Raw genomic sequence first — 17555 nt, forward strand, 5'->3', positions numbered from 1 at the left:
TGGAGACATTCCAAAAGGGAAAAACTAATTTTGAAAAACAAAAAAGAAGCCCAATTATCATTCGTTGTTATCCAAAACTGCAAATAATAAAAAATTACTCTGCGTGCGTGTTTTTAAGAGGATACTTTTAGAGAGAGGTTTTCGGCGAGGAAAGTAGAGAGAGAGAGAGAGAGAGAGCTTTGCTTAGATATCTTATTGTTGGCGGATTCTGTAGCAGACCGGAGAGAGAGAGGAGAGGAGAGAGAGAGAGAGAGGGCAGTCGCGCAGTCACGCTGTGTTACATCTGATTTTTTAGAGAGAGAGAGAGTGTAGAGAGAGAAAGAGAGGCTATGAGTAGCGGAGGAGGAAGCAGCACCAATGGTGGCAGGGTACAATCAATCCCATCGGCGTCGAGGAAGATGGTTCAGAGTTTGAAGGAGATTGTAAACTGTCCCGAACAGGAGATCTACGCTATGCTCAAAGAATGTAATATGGACCCTAACGAGGCCGTCAACAGGCTTCTATCTCAAGGTTTAAGTCCCCTCCAATCTCTCTGTCTCTCTCTACAAATTATGTTTTTTTATTTTTCTTGATTGTGATTTTGTTAAATATAAATTCTTTTGTTATCAATAATGGTGATTCTTTGAATCTTTGTTTATGTTTTGAGTTATATTTTTCTGTCAAGATTTATTATGCAGTTGTTTAACCATCTGTATTATGTAACCAAGATTTATCTATTTGTGAAAAAAATTGTTTATAGTACATATTTAGTTAGTACACACAAATATGTATAATACATGTTTATGCGCTTGTTCTCCGGTGTGACTTGCTTTGATTGAGGTTATGATAGAGCGGAATGGCCAAATGGTGAAAGAAAATTCATGTTGCCTATTCCAAATAGTTAGAAAAAGTATTATTATTATTTTTTGTTGAGTAAGTTATTTGGTTAAATTTGTAATTATCTTCATTGGTCACCGTCATTGTCCATGGTTAATAACATTACTGCATTCAATGAGACAAAAGAGGGCCCATTATTAGAGTTATTATTATCTTATGGTTGATGAACAATGGAGAAATTGAAACTAATATTGGGATGTATCATGTAACTAATTTTCAAAGAGGTGCCGGGTTCAATTTGGTAGCCAACAGAATTAGCATTATCCTTTTATTATTGAAGGGGATTTACTTTGTAGATGTTAGAACTTTTTGGTCAGTTGGAATTGCAAGTTGTTGACACAATTCAATAAAATCCTGACATCACCTTGTCTTGTTGCCAGACGGAATGACTATTCTGTTTCAAGTTCTCTGAAGTATCAAAGCCAGGGACAATGGTCCAATCCTTCAATTGGTACAGAGAATATTAATTGTAGATTTTTCGCACAAAGCCCCATATTTTTAGTATATTGAAGCACAAGGTACATGGTTAACTATAAAATAGTAGCACAACTAAGTGTTTAACGGGCTGGCCCCCGTGTGCCTTGCGCTTGTTGAAAACACATGTAAGAGTTGTTTTTTTTTTTTTTCCTGGTGGATTGATACCATCCCTTTTTTAAGATGCTGTAGACTCTCCGTTGACTAACCATGTCTAATAGGATATGTATTTTCTTTAAGAAGGAATAGTAGTAATAATACATGACTCATTAGACAGTTCACCACCCTGGTCCCTGTGCCGGAAGGGGATCCGAAGTACTGATCTGATCTAAGACAACGCGTGTGTATACTAATTAAGTTGGTGGTATCTTGAAATATTGAAGTAAGATGGCAAGAAGTTGAACATTATAAATGGATCCTTTGTGTCTTCATTTTCCCCTTTTTCAATTTCCTCCTCTCACTCACTCGTAGTGTCATTATCTTTTTGTTTTGTTGTATTGTTACACACATTCTCTCTCTCTAGCTTGTATATGGGGTGTAAACTTGAATTCTTACTCCTCCCCATGTAGTGTTTGATAATCACATTAATTAGGGGCATTAGGAAGAGTAGGGTGGGTACAAATCTAGTCTCCCACGGATTTCCATAAAGCAATTGTCCTTTTGGCTTGAACCTACTTGTTCTCGATTGGGAGACTTGAGTTACTTTTGCACCAAGCAGAGACCCGTAGAGCTTTCTTGTAATTTAGAAATTTATAGCCACTAAAGAGTATAAAATGTATGCAATAAGAAAAAAAGAGGAGTATATCATGTGGAATTATGGATGTTTTACACAAATTTGTGGTGGACCTCTTGGCTTGAACATATTCTTTACTTTCTCGCATATCATTCACGTACAAAAATGATGAAGAGATTGGAGTAATGACAAGGAGATTGGAGACTTTATGATTTGGATTACATATCAAAATCTTTTATTTGTAACAATTTGCAGAATTGAAAGGCATTGCACAATTTTCTGTCCCATAATAGAATAGTAAACTATTCACTTATCAAAAAAAGGTAAAATAGTACACTGCTCAAGTTACATTAATTTCAAGAGTCCTAGTTGGCAGTTGAAACATGTGAACATGACTGGTTTCAATGGTCAATAGGGAGAAGTGGCTCACATTTTGTAGCATCTTCATCTTCTTACAAAACAGATATTCATCTACCATGTTTTCTTCAATTACATCCGTCGCCGGCTCTTCTTGTTATGTAAGACTTGCACTGTTAGGGTTCCAAGAAACTACTCCCTCCATCCCAAAATAAGTGTCCACCTTTCCATATTTAGCTGTCCCAAAATAATTGTCCATATTCAAAAGTAAATGTACTATATTTTACAACTTTCCCAATTTACCCTTCTTGCATTGAACTTATAAAAACAATTAAATATAAAACATCATCACATCAATGTGGACCCACCATGGGTATAATTGGTAATTCATTCACTACCCCAATACAATAAAAAAATATTAAAAGCTAAATCTTAAAAAGTTAAGTTCCCAAAGGGGGGCATTTAAAATGTGATGGAGGGAGTAATAGTTTTTCTGTTTTGCCATATTTTGTTTCATTTCTCCTTTTTACTTTAAAGTTATTTGCATTGAAGTTGTATCCATGCTGTCACTGCTGCCAGCTTTGGTACTTTAGTGCCAGTTTAGTATCCTAATCAGTGGCTCACTGTTCCACCATGGAAAATTTTAAAGCCAAGTCATTTTTATATTCTTGATAGCATTCAGAATCATTTCTAATTTGATGTTTATCCACTGTCAGATCCTTTTCGCGAGGTGAAGAGCAAACGGGAAAAGAAAAAAGAGGTGCGTGGATGTTGAAATTGCATCAAATTTATTATTTGCAATATTTGATAGTTGACTTTCCCTTTTTTCCCCTTTAGATGACGTTATGTTTGTTATTTGCCACTGATTGTTTGCTACCTTTTGAGTTTGGATTTTTCTTCTTTAGAATTGCAGCATTTAGAATATGTATGTCTATATGGTGATGAAACCAAGCATTTTCCTCGGGGGTCCAAAAAATTTTAAGATTTACTTAAGACTTGTAGGTTAAATAGTAACTTATCAAAAAAAAAATTAAGATTTACTTAAGACTTGTAGGTTATATAGTAATTTATCAAAATGAAACCATGCAACTCAATTATCTATATAAAAAGACTAATTTGTGTAAAATATATTAGACCAACTTTAACATACGGCTGAAAAAAAAGAAAAAAACTTTAACATACGACTGCATCAAGTACTCAGTCTGGCAAAGCGGGTTTCACTCAATTCAGTTTAATAATTACAAGTAAAATCCAATTGGGGTATGCTACCAATTGACATGATTTTGTCTAGAATTCTATTTAGTCATGTACTATAATCATATTGGCTGGCTACCTAGCAGTAACTAGTAACTATAGAAGACTCTATGATGCTGTTTAAAGAAAGTATTTTTTCCTTCTTTTTTTTTTTTTTTTTTTTGGTTGTTGGGGGGGGGGGGGGGGGGGGCGGAGAGGCAGCTGTTTTTAGTATTTGCAGGGCTTATTTCGAAGTTTACATAATATCTCTATATATATATATTTTAATAACTTTAAAGCTACCATGCCCCTTCTAGATTCGTCTCTGAATATGTTCATATTTTTTACTTGAGTCTTGACTCTGAATTTTTTTTCCTTCTTTCTTAAAAAAAGGTTGTTAGCTCTTTTTAAACCCCCAATGGGGCAAAGTATATGACCTTGCTTGCATATTTTGCTACAATAAGGAGTTTGCATCTTAACTTCCCCCGTCCGCGCTCGATGCTTGGTGGGAGAAGTTCTTCGTAACTTATTGAAGTTGTATTGAGCTTTTGATTTCCTAAAGTACTTGTTAGAATGATTCCTGTTATGTTTTTCAGAATAAGGAAACAACAGAATTCAGGTCTCGTGGTGTCAGTAACTCTTCAAATCTCCGCAATAGGGGTGTCATAGAACGTAATATTGGACGTGGTAGTGCAACCCAATTCAGGGCTCCTGGTATGTGCATGCTGAGATGCAATTTTGGGCAAGAGTTCATTCTGTACTTTCTTGGAACTTCTTTTTTATCATGATAAACATATTCTTATCTGTTGCTTTATTTTATCAGAGTCTGGTGCTTTGCATGGTAAACCTGCACTTAAGAAGGAAAATGGAACAAATGCTTATACAAGTTTTTCATCTTCAACACCTGGAATGTCAGGATATAACATGAATCGGCGACCTCCAGCCCTCAGGTCTGTCCTTGTTAGAATTTGGGCTTTTTTATGTTATTGTTAATTTAGGAATCATTCTAAAGGCTATAAGTGTATTGTTTATAATTCCAAGATTACTAGTACGATGATCTGCTATTCATGCATGTGAAGACTTGAAACTTGGGCTAGAGGTCAATATTTCCCTATACCAGCAAGTGGCAATCTTTGGCATGTCTGAAAATTGGAAAAATGCATCCTAGTTGTACTGCTTTAGAAACAGTTTTTGGTGGAGTTCTTCGATATATAATTACATACTGGAAACAGTGCATGAAATTTTCTCATTGCAGGTTCTTGATCCGATTGAACTAAATGTGATCCTATTGGCATTAGCTCTTCTCGTGGCCATTATGGTTGTAATACAATATTAGTGAGATGAGAATATTGAAGTAATCGTTATTTGAAATTTAGTTATTTTCGTAAGGTTGCTTTATTTGTTTTTGAAGTGGTTATTTTTACAGAAATAATTCAGCAAGAGTAAGTTGTTATTGTTTCATGGATTAGAAAGATAGCCTTTTAACCAAAATAATCTACCTCTTTTCCTGATTTTGCGATCCAGGGCTCTAGTCTAATGCTATTTTTCGTAGTTTACTGTGGCATTAGAAGGAAACTTTTTCGATCGTAGTGGAATTTTGAGTAATCAAAGCTTACTTTTCCATATTGGCCCTTACACTTCACTGTTGATTACTTTATTATGTTCAGCATTATACTTAGGACATTGCAATATTATATGTATGAAGTTTGAATTTATTAAAAGAAAAAGAGAAAGAGAGAACATATGTGTAGTTTTAGATCCATCTGATAACACTGTCCCAATGTGGGATACCATTCATAAGATATTGAGAAGTATAAAAAATGTTCAAGAGATTGTGGTTTTACACATTTTTATATGCATCAAAGGAATCACCTGCATTTTTTTTGGTCACAAACAGAGGATGCAATCTGTTCGCCAATGCTATGTTTGCCATGCTAATAGTTTATTATTATTATTATTTATTTTTTTCATGAATGATGTCTCTTGCAGTGATTCTGTTATCGCTGAGGATAAAGGGTCATCGATAGGAACAGTTGATGGTATCTCATTGTCTTCGCAGCCTTCTTCTGGCCAACAACCTGCCTGGTTGGGAGTCCCAGGTCAAGTGTCAATGGCTGACATTGTTAAGATGGGAAAGCCGCATGGCAAGGGTTCCAGCACACCTAATCCATCTCACCACGGTTTTAATCATCATTCACATAACGATTTGCACTCTTCTGAAGGTCATGCTTTTACAGGCCAGCATGTTTCTCCCAATGATGAGTGGCCATTAATTGAGCAGCCACAAGCTGCTACCATGTCCTCAGTGTTAGAGCCTCGTGCGGATTCTGAGCTGCATGCAAATCCATCTAATTTGTCCTTTGATAGTATTAATCGTCCCCAGTCCCAGGCAGATGAGGTTTGGGCAGAAGAAGATGATGCTACTGTTGAAAATCCCATTGCAAACCATGTTGGACCTGCTAGTGTGTCCAGTAGAAAGATGGTGGAGGATAATACCAGAGGGGCATCTATTGTTAATAATGACCTGTACAAAAACACAGGTTCCTACAATTCTCAAAGCCATGTTTTTAAGCATCAGGAAGGTGAGTAAGACATCTACTTGTCATTTTGTCCTGCAATTTTGTTTGGAACATTTATTTTTTAAACATCCTTTTCTACAAGCCGATAGTTGCATTTTGATGGAATGGTTGTCTTAAGGTTATTTTATTTGTTAAAAGATTTGTGGAGTTCTTGTGATGTTTCTGTTGGCTTTGATGTAAAGTTTTAGTTGATCAAGATGTATACTTGTATTTGTAAGCTTCAGTTTGGAAATCGTGTTAGCAGTTGGGACTAATCCAGGAAGTTTGTTACTTGTTTTAATTTCATTGGTTAAGTGTTCATAAGATTTGATATCAGCTTTCGTTCACTTTTTAATATTATTATTTATTATTTTTACTCAATTATCTATTTAATTTACTGACCACTTTTATAGAGGCCTGATTGCTTGTTGAACTTATATATGTTTTTTAAGTTTGCACTTGTGTTGTGACATTACTATCCAGATATTGGAATATCTGGAGTGTTCTGTATCTCCATAGCAAGCTGGGGTTTTATAACATGTTGCCATGCAGCAATTGAATTTCTATGGTTTGTGGGAAGAAAATGATAAATCAAGAGGAGAATAAGAGAAAAAGAGAAATATAAGAGATTTATATCTGATCACGTGGTTCCAACTTTACTTTGATATTTTTTTTTTTTACTGTGAAATATGAAAAACAATGATACTCGACTAAACGGGCTAACTAATAGAGACAAACAATAAAGGTTGTGTTGCTACGTGAATAGTAATGAATTAGTTTATCAAGGTTTTTGACTTGTGTTTGAATTTCATTTATGTGATGGTTGCGTCATGTGTGTGGCATTATTCAATCACAGAGCATGGCATCTTTTCAATTTCTATTCGCATGTTTTTCTGTCTCTGAATGTTGGCAATATATTTGTATATTTGAGAATGTTGTCAATTTCTATTCACATTGTTACTTCAAATTTCTGCCATGCCATATACTTCAGCATTATCCCTTCAAAATCATTCTACAAGTGTATGTCTTGTACTCTTGTTTGACTGAGTGAAGTATTGGGTTAATTATTTATTTTGCCAGTTTTTTAAATATCTATTTATTGATGATACAGAAGCCGTTGGTTTTGTTTGTTAATGAGTGACTTGACTTATTTTGGTTGATATTATTATATCTCTTTACTTCAATGGAATTGATGGCAATATATAGATCTTTATTCTAATTCACTCCTTTTGCAGTTGAAGATGCTGGTTGCTCAGTATCGTCAGTGACTTCACATGTTCATCAATTAAGTATACAGGAGGAGGATCAGGGGGCACCCCCGGAAGGGAATACACCCTCTCTAATAATTCCACATCACCTGCAAGTCCAATCTGAAGACTGTTCGCACTTGAGCTTTGGTAGTTTTGGATCTAGTATAGGTACTGGTTCTTCTGGGCCTTCTGCATCTAGGCCCATGCAAAGTAACTTGGAAGATGAATCTGCAGATGTAGATGCTTCATCAATTGGGCACTCGGACACTAAGTACATCCTTCACTCATAATTACTAGTCTCTGTATTCTACTGGTTGCCTGTTTGTAGTTTTTCTCATAAATACTTTTCCTTGCAGAAATCACGAGTACTACAGGGATGAGCCTCTGAGAACTGTCTCAGATGGAAATTTAGGTCAGAGAACTGGCGCAAGTGATGGGAGTTATGATTTACCTTCTGCTTCACAACCAGACGTGTTGAAACAGGAAAATACTGAAGTAGCAAATGGAAATCAATACACATTTTCTTCTTCTTCTAACCCGGGTTATACCTTTGAAAATGCCCAACAGTTGAACACTGCATTCCCTCATTCTCAGACGAGCTCTCAGATGCAGAATCTCGCTCCCTTCTCAAGTGTAATGGTAATAATACATCGTGTTTTTCCCGCATTGGATTTTGATAAGTTAATGCTTTCCCCATTTTTGTGTGCCGTTGCTTCTTCACGGAGTGTGTTATATATTTAGAGATCATGTTACATTTGAAGCAATAACTACTGAGAGTTATGCATGGTAGATAAAGATTTTTTCTTTTTTTTTTGATAAATAATGTATTCATTGAAAGGTGCTTAAACTGGAAATGCATCCCATATACATCTGTACAAAACCAAAACCCAAAACCAAATAAAATCTCAAACTATCCAAAAAACACATGAGATTCCCAGATTTACAGTACCAACCATAAATCCAAAAAAATAAGGATCTAAGAATATATAATTTAAGCGCCCATAAAGGAGTCTTCACTCCTTTGAAAGATCTCCTGTTCCTCTCCCACCAAAGGCTCCACCAGAAGCAAAGAGGGGCGATGCTCCAAGTATCTCTAACTTGCCTCCCCACTATGCATCCTCTCCAAGTATCAAGTGTGCTCCTCGTGGAAGACGGCATGACCCAATTCATCCCAACCAAAACAAGAAGCAAGTCCCAACCCTCCCTAGCCACTGGACAATGAAGGAGGAGATGATTTCCTTTCTCCTCTCCCCTCTTACTCACGCAACACCAATTAACTATGATCTGCTTCCTTTGCCTCAAATTTTCAGAAGCCTTTTTTGTGTTGAACAAGGATTTGTATTTGTATGCCAAATAAATTTGCCCTTTGTTAGGTCAAAAGGACTAGGTTGGCTTATCTCGTGGATCAAAATTAGAGTTTGTAGGTTTGTTTTTATTTTTAGTGTAGGTAGAAATTTAAAAGTTAGTGTCAAGTTAGTTACCTCTTGGTCATGGTCAAAGATGAATTTCAAGCTTCAATCGAGGGTAAAAGCGTAATCTTATATACCAAGGGTATAAAGGTAAATTGACATTTCTATGCGCTAGCAAAAATTAGGGTTCATGCATTCATGTGTTAGGGTCTTGCGATTTCATGATTTGATTTGGAAAATCCTATTTGGTTTAGTGTATATATAGTGTTCTGTAAACTACCTTTTCTGAAAATTTTCTAAGTGTAGAGCTGCACAGTACTTCGATCAATCGAGGGTTATTGGATCATGTTGATCAATCAACATGTCTCTCAATCGAGTGAGCTGTTCGAAAAAGCAATTTCCTTTTCAACTTTAAACATTAAGACCCTATTCTGTCTACGGTATTGATTTTTCTATAAATACACTATCTTAGGACAAATCTTATACATAGAGAATATAGAAAGAAATATATTTTTTGAGGGCTGTTGAGTAAAATTTGAGTGTATTCATAATTTACTTTTAGCATTCTTATTGCATTAGATTGGTGAGTATTATATGAGTGTGTTGACTTTGTAATCGTTGTGGAGCTGATTCGGAAGAGTTCAATGCCCACAATTAGTCAATTGAACTGAAATTGGAGTAGACGACTGGTCATTGGCGATCAGATCAGTGGTTGGTGGAGCTGATCGTGCGAGGAGCAGATACGGGCGGGACTATGTGCCTTGGAGACTTGTGGTTGATCAGTGCGTGTCAAGTGGTAACTAGTGGTTTTAAGGATTGAAAACTGTTGACATTGTGTAAATCTCTTTCTCATTGTGGATTTGATTTGTCAGGACTAGGTCCCATGGTTTTTCCAGTTTGGGTTTTTCACGTTAAAATCTTGGTGTTCTGATCATGATTTTTACTGCTTTAGTTTATTACTGTTTTATTGGTATGTCGATTAACATGATTGATTAGAGTAGAGTTAATATTTAGGTTTAATTTGAATTTGAAAATTTGGTAGTATAGTTAAGAAATTCGAAAGTTGTTAAAATTAGTTAAAGCTACAAGTAAGAGCTATTCACCCCTCTTAGGTCTAGATCATGAACCTTGCACTAACGTTATATCAGAGCCTAGGGTTCTGGTTCTTACCCCATGACTCTTTGATATATCAGAAGGAAAAACATGAACAAGATTTTTGTAGAAACAACAAAAATTTAGAGAGAGTAGAAGGGGTGTAAAGTTTTCAATATAATCTAGGGCTGCACACAGTTTTTGTTGAAACAACGAAAATCCACGGTTTATGCAATACAAGCCTTACAAGATACATCCTGGATTTTATTCTTAGGTTTGGTCATTCTCTATATTCTTGTGCAATTGCACTAAACATGGTTGGGTTGATAACTCAGGTTCTTTGGACATATATTGTTTAGATTGCTATTGATTTACTTGTCTTTTTGAAAATTTAGTGTAGCTGTAATGAACCAGAGACTGAATGACCTCATTTCTGTTGGGTCGTAATGGAATAATAGCTCTTCTTCTTCTTCTTATGGTTGAGGTCGGAAATGTACCCGAGAGGAGTAGTCCCCAATACCCTGTAACCACTGTAATCTTCATGAAGGAAGAAACTGATTCAGAATCTTTGAATTACCTCAAGATTTACAGATGTTCTGGCTGGCAACTTCCATTGTCTTTCTTTAATATCTTCATGCTAGGATGTTTTGTTCTCAGATTGAGAGATGGACATTATAAATAATAACAGGGGGTTTATAAGTCGAAATGCATTGTAATCATTGAGGGTTTTCCCCCCCCATAAATATTGTAATCATTGAGTTGCATAACCATTTTTGTTTTGTAAGGGAGTTTTATTTCTATTTTTGATTAAATAATTTTATGTTGTGTTGTAATTATTCCTACCACGCGAAGTGTCTATATTTATCATTGCTCTGAGCCCATATAGACTAGTTTCCTAAGGAAGATTCATTTACACAATTGTTAACCTCACTTTGCCATGCACTTTTGTCCTTTATTGTTGTTGCTGCTGCTGCATTATAATCTTGCTATTCAGGCTGTCGTGTCTTGTATGATTGCACCTATTTGTGCTTAGCATCATAAGCATTTTCTTGTATGTACTGATAGTTTTCTTTGTTAATCCTCACTCCATGTGTTTCTATAACAGCAGGGATATACAAATTCGTTACCAAGTACTTTGTTGGCATCCACTGTTCAACCTGTAAGAGAGTCCGATCTTCCATACTCGCCATTTCCAGTTGCACAATCAATGCCTACAAAACACGGCAACACATTTTCTTCCATCACTGGTTCAACAATTTCCATCTCAGAGGTACCTCAGCTGCGCTAATGGTTTTTTTTCCTTGAAATTTTAACTTTATCATAGAGCAACTGACTCATTCGTAATCGATGATAAATCTTCATAAGACATCCTTCGTGTTCATAATATCTCTTCAATGTTTAGCTCAATCTAAGGACGTAAGCTTGTGTTAATAATATGTCCTCATTTTAATTTCCTTGTAGCTCGACAAGTATTCAGTTTGGCTCCATTTTGGTCATTATGTCTTCAATTTGAACCCAATCAGTCTTTACTGTGAGTGCAGTCATTGATTGCTCATGACTGACATACCATTGTACGTTATTTTGTTTTCATTCGATGATGGCTTTTAGCAATTCAGAAGGACTTTCATTTTTCATTCTATCTTTTCTTGTGTAGTTCATGCCTCTTACATCATCTTCTGGTAAAGCCGATAGGAAAAGAAAATTTAATCAGAGAAGAGATGAGGAAAAACAATACAGTTCTCCAAAACCAACCCTTCATTTTGAACGTAATCACTCCTTACTCTTGGTGCAGTCATCAGTTTTCTTGCATCCATCACTAATTTTAACTGGACTGATGGCAGTTTTTAAATTATTTAATAAAGATAAGAGAAGAGGGCAAGACGATAGATGTTCTTCAAAACCAACACAAAACAGAAGTGCAAACCAAAGAATTCATGACGGCATAAAAAAATTAAAGAACACATGACGAGCTGTCACTAAGTAATCTAATCTGCCTATAATAGGGTCCTTTGCTCCCACTGTCAATTTGTGGATTTACAAATTGAAAGTGGTTGTATGGTAAATCTGTGGATCCATTGAAACCAGTTTGCGTATTGGCCATTTAGAGAGTGGATTGGCACAAGCCTAGGTGCTCTCTTGTTTTTTGAACTTTTTTTTTGACTTTTTAATTTGTTTTATAGTTGACTAGTGTCCACCTGATTATGATGTTGGGATTTTTTTGACTTTTACCAAATCTACTATAAGAGAGAGAGATTTACAACCTAGGTTAACAGATTCTACCTCAAGAATCCCTTAGTACCACTTTGACACTGAAGATTTCAAATTTCTCCCAAAAGTCTCCAAGCAGTTCTTCCGGTCGCCAATGGCGTCCTCTCCCCACAAACGTGCTTCTCTGGTGATTTGGTCTCAGCCACTAGGTGTCCAGGCTTCAAGCACAGATAGTGGATTGAACAGTTGGGTTGACCTTGTCTTTGTAACAACAATGGATGTCAACACATATATACTACACTCCCCAATTAATGCAGATGATGAATGTAAAAGAAAACTGAGATGCACTCTCAAAAACTCACTATAATCTGTTCTATATGATGTTCTTAATGTATATGAGTTGTGTTCTTGTATTAAGTATATATAGGCAACCAAATAGTTTAGAGAAATTGGGGTAGGTAGAGTTTAAAACCAAGTTGGAAACTACTTTTGCGAATAGTTTGATAGATCGAAATTGTCGTTGATCAATCAACATCACCCTAGAGGGCTTGGATTGATAGCTCAATGGATCATAGTCTTCTGCAGGTTTTATCTTAAAAAATTTAATAAGGAAGTTTTCAGAAACTCTTTTCATGCAATTTTGAAACAATTTAGGGAATCAAAATAAGATTGAATCATAAAAATTTAGAAACCCTAGATATGCATGCATGAACCCTAATTTGGTGAGTGCATCATTGTGTCAATTTACTTTTACACCCTTGTAAACAGAGATTACCATAATACTCTTGAATGTAGCATGAATTTCATCTTCGACTTTGGGAGATAACCAACATTAACTAACTTCTGAAATTTTCTAATTACGCTAGAAATTAAAACAGAAGTTACAGACTTATGTTTTGATCTATGAAATTTGCCAACCTAAAGTGTTATTGACCTAAAAGAAATCTTTTTATATTTTTTTACAGAGAGGTCTTTAACTTGACATCATCTCACTACTACAGGAGCTAACATCCACTGTACCACATCTGTTCAATTGCCCAAGTCATTTCTAACTTTGTCCAATAGTAATTTTTTTGTGTCATTTTTTTTAAAAATCCTAAAACATTATCAATGAATAACATGCATATACGTGTCTGTGCGCGCACGCTTGCGCGATGATATATCTAATAGCCTGTGTATGCAGACCACTGGACCATAGTATTTCTATTTAGACTACTTTACTCCATGTTTTGGGGAGTCACGCAACTCCTAAAATACTCCAAAGGTAGTGTATTCCTTCTAGAGGGCGTAGAAGCATTTGAATTGCCTGATATTGGCTCCTGAAGAGCTGAACATCTTCTAGATATACAGATGCATTGATTTTATTTAAAAGTTTGTGTGATCTCCAAGGGCTTCCCATGGTTAACTTTAACCCAAACAATGATATTAGAGTTATCTCCTAAAAGATTATAATTTGAATCCTAAATTTTCTAGCCATGGGTTAAAGTCGTACGCTGCAAGTACCGAGTATGGGTATGTTGTAGTGTATTGTCTGTATTGTACAATATGCTATGCAGCATGGGCCTCAATGGAATTGCAAAAACCATGAAATTTTTAGACATTTGAATTGCCTGATATTGGCTCCTGAAGAGCTGAACATCTTCTAGATATACCGATGCATTGATTTTATTTAAAAGATTGGGAGATCTCCAAGGGCTTCCCATGGTTAACTTTAACCCAAACAATGATATTAGAGTTATCTCCTGAAATGATTATAATTGGAATCCTAAATTTTCTAGCCATGGGTTAAAGTCGTAGGCTGCAAGTACCAACTATGGGTATGTTGTAGAGTATTGTCTGTATTGTGCAATATGCTATGCAGCATGGGGCTCAATGGAATTGCAAAAACCATGAAATTTTTAGACACAATAAGAAGAGTAACATGGTTTTCCAAACTAAACACAATACGATATTGAAGACGTAAAATGCTGCGACAATACTCTACTACAATATTATATAATAGCTACATAATAAATATTCAGTACAGTTAATAAATATACATTTAGTCTATCTTTATTTTACATAATGCTTGGTCATAAATATTAATAAATATTGCAAAATTAATATAGGTAAGCTTTCTTAAACTCTGGAACCTACAACTAAAACACACTTGAGGGCTCTATGTATGCTTGACTGAAGTGGCTCCCCTATCATACACAATGATGCTTTTTGTTGAGCACTGACGAGCGTGGGGCTTTTTTGTGTCTAGGTGCACTTTTATTAGCTATGACTGAGCAGTTCCTTTAAGAGCTTGGAGGCTGAAAGCCTGAGGAAAATAATTGGGGATCATAGCAATGAAGTTTATGAATAAAGGTCTATTGGAAAATAATGGCCGTTTCTTGTTCTTAACCATGTAGAGACTAGAGACTATAAATGCACATTTAACTTAAAAGAAATAAGAAAAAAGTAGCGCATTGTCCTACCTCCAGAGAACAACCAAACATTGAAACAGGAGCTGGAAGATGAAGAGATGTTTCTTTGTGTCCCCCGTTATGTATGTATAATTAGGTCATGGCGGGTCATCTTGTGAAGTTCCCTTCGGGTTGATGGGCAGTGGAGTAAACAATAGTTCCAGGGCACTTTTCACTCCATCTGTGGGAATCCTCTGTCTGAAAAGTTCTCATCTCTCTCTCAATAAAGAGATGGATAAAGGGGCAGGGGCGAGGAGTTGTAGAAATTTGACAATAAATAAATACATTCTTAAACTTTATCTTTAAAAGCTCCAAAGAATAAGAAAGTAATATACTATCCGTGGCTATAACTTCTCTTCCTAGCTCATTAACCAACATCCTACCCTACGGCCTAAGACAAACTATCGAACGAACAATTCCAGTTAAAATGGAAGCAATTTAAAACCATATGGTCTAGCCAATAATAACAATCAATGATGGCTCTCCTCTTTCTTTTGACATGAAAAATCATATAAACAATGACTAGGCATTTATGATTTTGTCTCATTTGATGCATGCAAGTTCTTACACCAATAATTATCATCCACTCATTGTTGAATAATCTGTCAACCTTTCATTTGACTAGTCAGCTGGGACAATCCTACAATTAATTACTCAATTCATTTGTGGCCTTCGATGTCTTTGGTTGGCAATGATCCTATTGGTCATCAATTCTCCTGTGTTTAGTCCGTAGCTGAAGCCTGAAACCCTTCACCATGTGTGTGGTTGATTACGTTTCTGCAACACACATAACCAGTGCTATTAGGAGAACATTGGGAATTGGATTGGGATGTGGCAAAAGACAAAAATAAGTCCATTCTGTTTTACTGGCACTTGGATTGAGTTGTTTTTTGTATTAGGATTTTGTCCATTTATTTTCATACGCCAGATAAGTTCTAAAATTTCATGAAACGCTATTTCAGTTCTCTTCAAATGGTAGGGAAAGAAGAGGAATTATTCCATTTCTGTTGGACTTCCAAATCCAATCCTTAATAAAATGAAAATAGACTTGGTTTTTTTCTGACGAAAAATTCTGACAATCTTTTTTTTTTTTCAATGACTAAATCAATGGCTTGGCGAGTTTCACTTCTACATCATATCATTACATCTACTAGGAAAAGAACAGTTGAATGTTTTTACATTAAGAATTAGACCAAAAAGAAAACCTCATTAATGTTGCAGATCCTTCTTTTATTATTATTATTGTCGTCGTTGTTACATGTGTGTGTCCTAGCAAATAACACACACACTTTGCCCCTGTGGCGACTTGAGCTCCAACCTTCTATTTTGGGAGGTAAAGGAAATACCGTTAGACCATACTCTTGGTGGTGTCACTGATCGAATTTCACACACTATTTTTTCGTTAATTATTCTGATTAGTTTCTTATACAAGTGCAGGCTTTGAGGACAGCTAATTTTTCGTCAACTCAGCCTCCTCCACAAACCCTTCCAGGAACCAGCGTTGCCACAGGACCTGCTCTGCCTCAACACCTTGCAGTGCATCCATATTCCCAACCCACTCTTCCTTTGGGACCTTATACCAACATTATTGGCTATCCTTTCTTGCCTCAGAACTATACATATATGCCATCTGCTTTCCAGCAAGCATTTGCTGGTAACAGCACGTACCATCAATCTTTAGCAGCAGTACTTCCACAATATAAAAATAGTGTATCTGTCAGCAGCTTACCGCAATCTGCTGCTATTGCTTCTGGGTATGGTGCCTTTGGGACTTCAACCAGTGTTCCGGGCAACTTCCCTATGAATGCGCCTGCTGCACCTGGTGGCACGACCGTGAGCCATGATGATGTTTTAAGCTCTCACTACAAAGACAACAGTCATTTGATCTCTCTTCAGCAGCAGGTAACTCCGATTGGGCATCTGGAAACCGCAATGAAAAAATTGAGGGTGATTCAGTTGTCTTCAGTTGCATTTTAACTCCCTTATTTTGTTATGTTGAACTGAATCTTTGTTAATATCGTAATACAGAATTAGAATTGTGGTTGTTCTGAAATAATTTTCTTTTTGTGAATAGACTCGTTAGATTAATAAAGACTGATTTGGGAAAAAAATAAAAATAAAACTAAATAAATAAAATAAGTTTAGCTATTTTTGTATGGAATATCTTCTGTTTCTCTTTGTTGCATCTTCTTTTGAAACTCATGATTTTTTTCCCTTCTTCCTATCATTTGGACAGAATGAGAACCCAGCTATGTGGGTTCATGGTCCTGGTTCCAGAACAATGTCAGCTGTTCCAGCCAGCACATATTACAGCTTACAAGGGCAGAATCAACAACTCGCTGGATTTCGCCAAGGCCAGCAGCCTTCACAAAATTATGGAGCAATTGGGTACCCAAATTTTTATAATTCTCAGACTGGAATTTCGATGGAACATCAGCAGCAAAACCCTAGAGATGGTTCCCTTGGTGGCTCTCAAGGCCAACCTTCTAAGCAGCCCCAACAGATATGGCAAAACGGCTACTAATCTAATCACCTCCAGGTTTTTCAGGGTCTTGTAGCAAGTTTGAAAGTGGCCTATCGAGGATTCTTGCGGTTGAATTGAATTAGTTTATAATGATCCCAAAGAGAACTTGAATGGCTGCTGCCCTGTGCCTCGAGTTTGTATTCTAGGTATTTATTTTCAGATAATGTAACGTAGGAACACGTGTGCTAATTTGGAATCACTGAACTTCAATTCTCTTTATGTTCTTTGAAATTCTTAGCCCCAATTCCCCTTGCAGTGAGAAACTATGTTCTGTTCGCACGGTGAGTTATTAGTTTTTGATGTTTTCGTCATTTTTTAACGTACTCTTCCTGTTCCTCATACTATTAGTAATTAAATTAATAGCGAAGGCTTTATTTTGTTGCCCATTGTA

The 17555-nt window shown here is 36.1% G+C and overlaps 1 protein-coding gene across 2 annotated transcripts; it reads left to right on the plus strand.

Moving 5' to 3' along the window:
- The first annotated feature begins 100 nt into the window (after positions 1 to 100).
- Positions 101 to 17548, plus strand: LOC132311070 (uncharacterized). 2 transcript variants are annotated; one of them, XM_059808795.1, is made up of 10 exons: positions 101 to 510; positions 3157 to 3200; positions 4270 to 4387; positions 4497 to 4623; positions 5663 to 6255; positions 7467 to 7752; positions 7838 to 8120; positions 11091 to 11252; positions 16078 to 16542; positions 16877 to 17548. In XM_059808795.1, exons 1-10 carry the CDS (start codon positions 330 to 332, stop codon positions 17162 to 17164), a joined length of 2547 nt encoding a protein of 848 aa, XP_059664778.1. In that variant the 5' UTR covers positions 101 to 329; the 3' UTR covers positions 17165 to 17548. The 2 variants fall into 2 exon arrangements, with proteins under 2 accessions (XP_059664778.1, XP_059664770.1); XM_059808787.1 differs by having other exon boundaries at positions 102 to 510; positions 11088 to 11252.
- The last annotated feature ends 7 nt before the right edge of the window (positions 17549 to 17555 follow it).

Source organism: Cornus florida, unplaced genomic scaffold (genome assembly GCF_030987335.1).
Source record: "Cornus florida cultivar Cherokee Brave unplaced genomic scaffold, ASM3098733v1 CherokeeBrave_3.0.0_Hap2_Chr01, whole genome shotgun sequence".
Taxonomy (NCBI): domain Eukaryota; kingdom Viridiplantae; phylum Streptophyta; class Magnoliopsida; order Cornales; family Cornaceae; genus Cornus; species Cornus florida.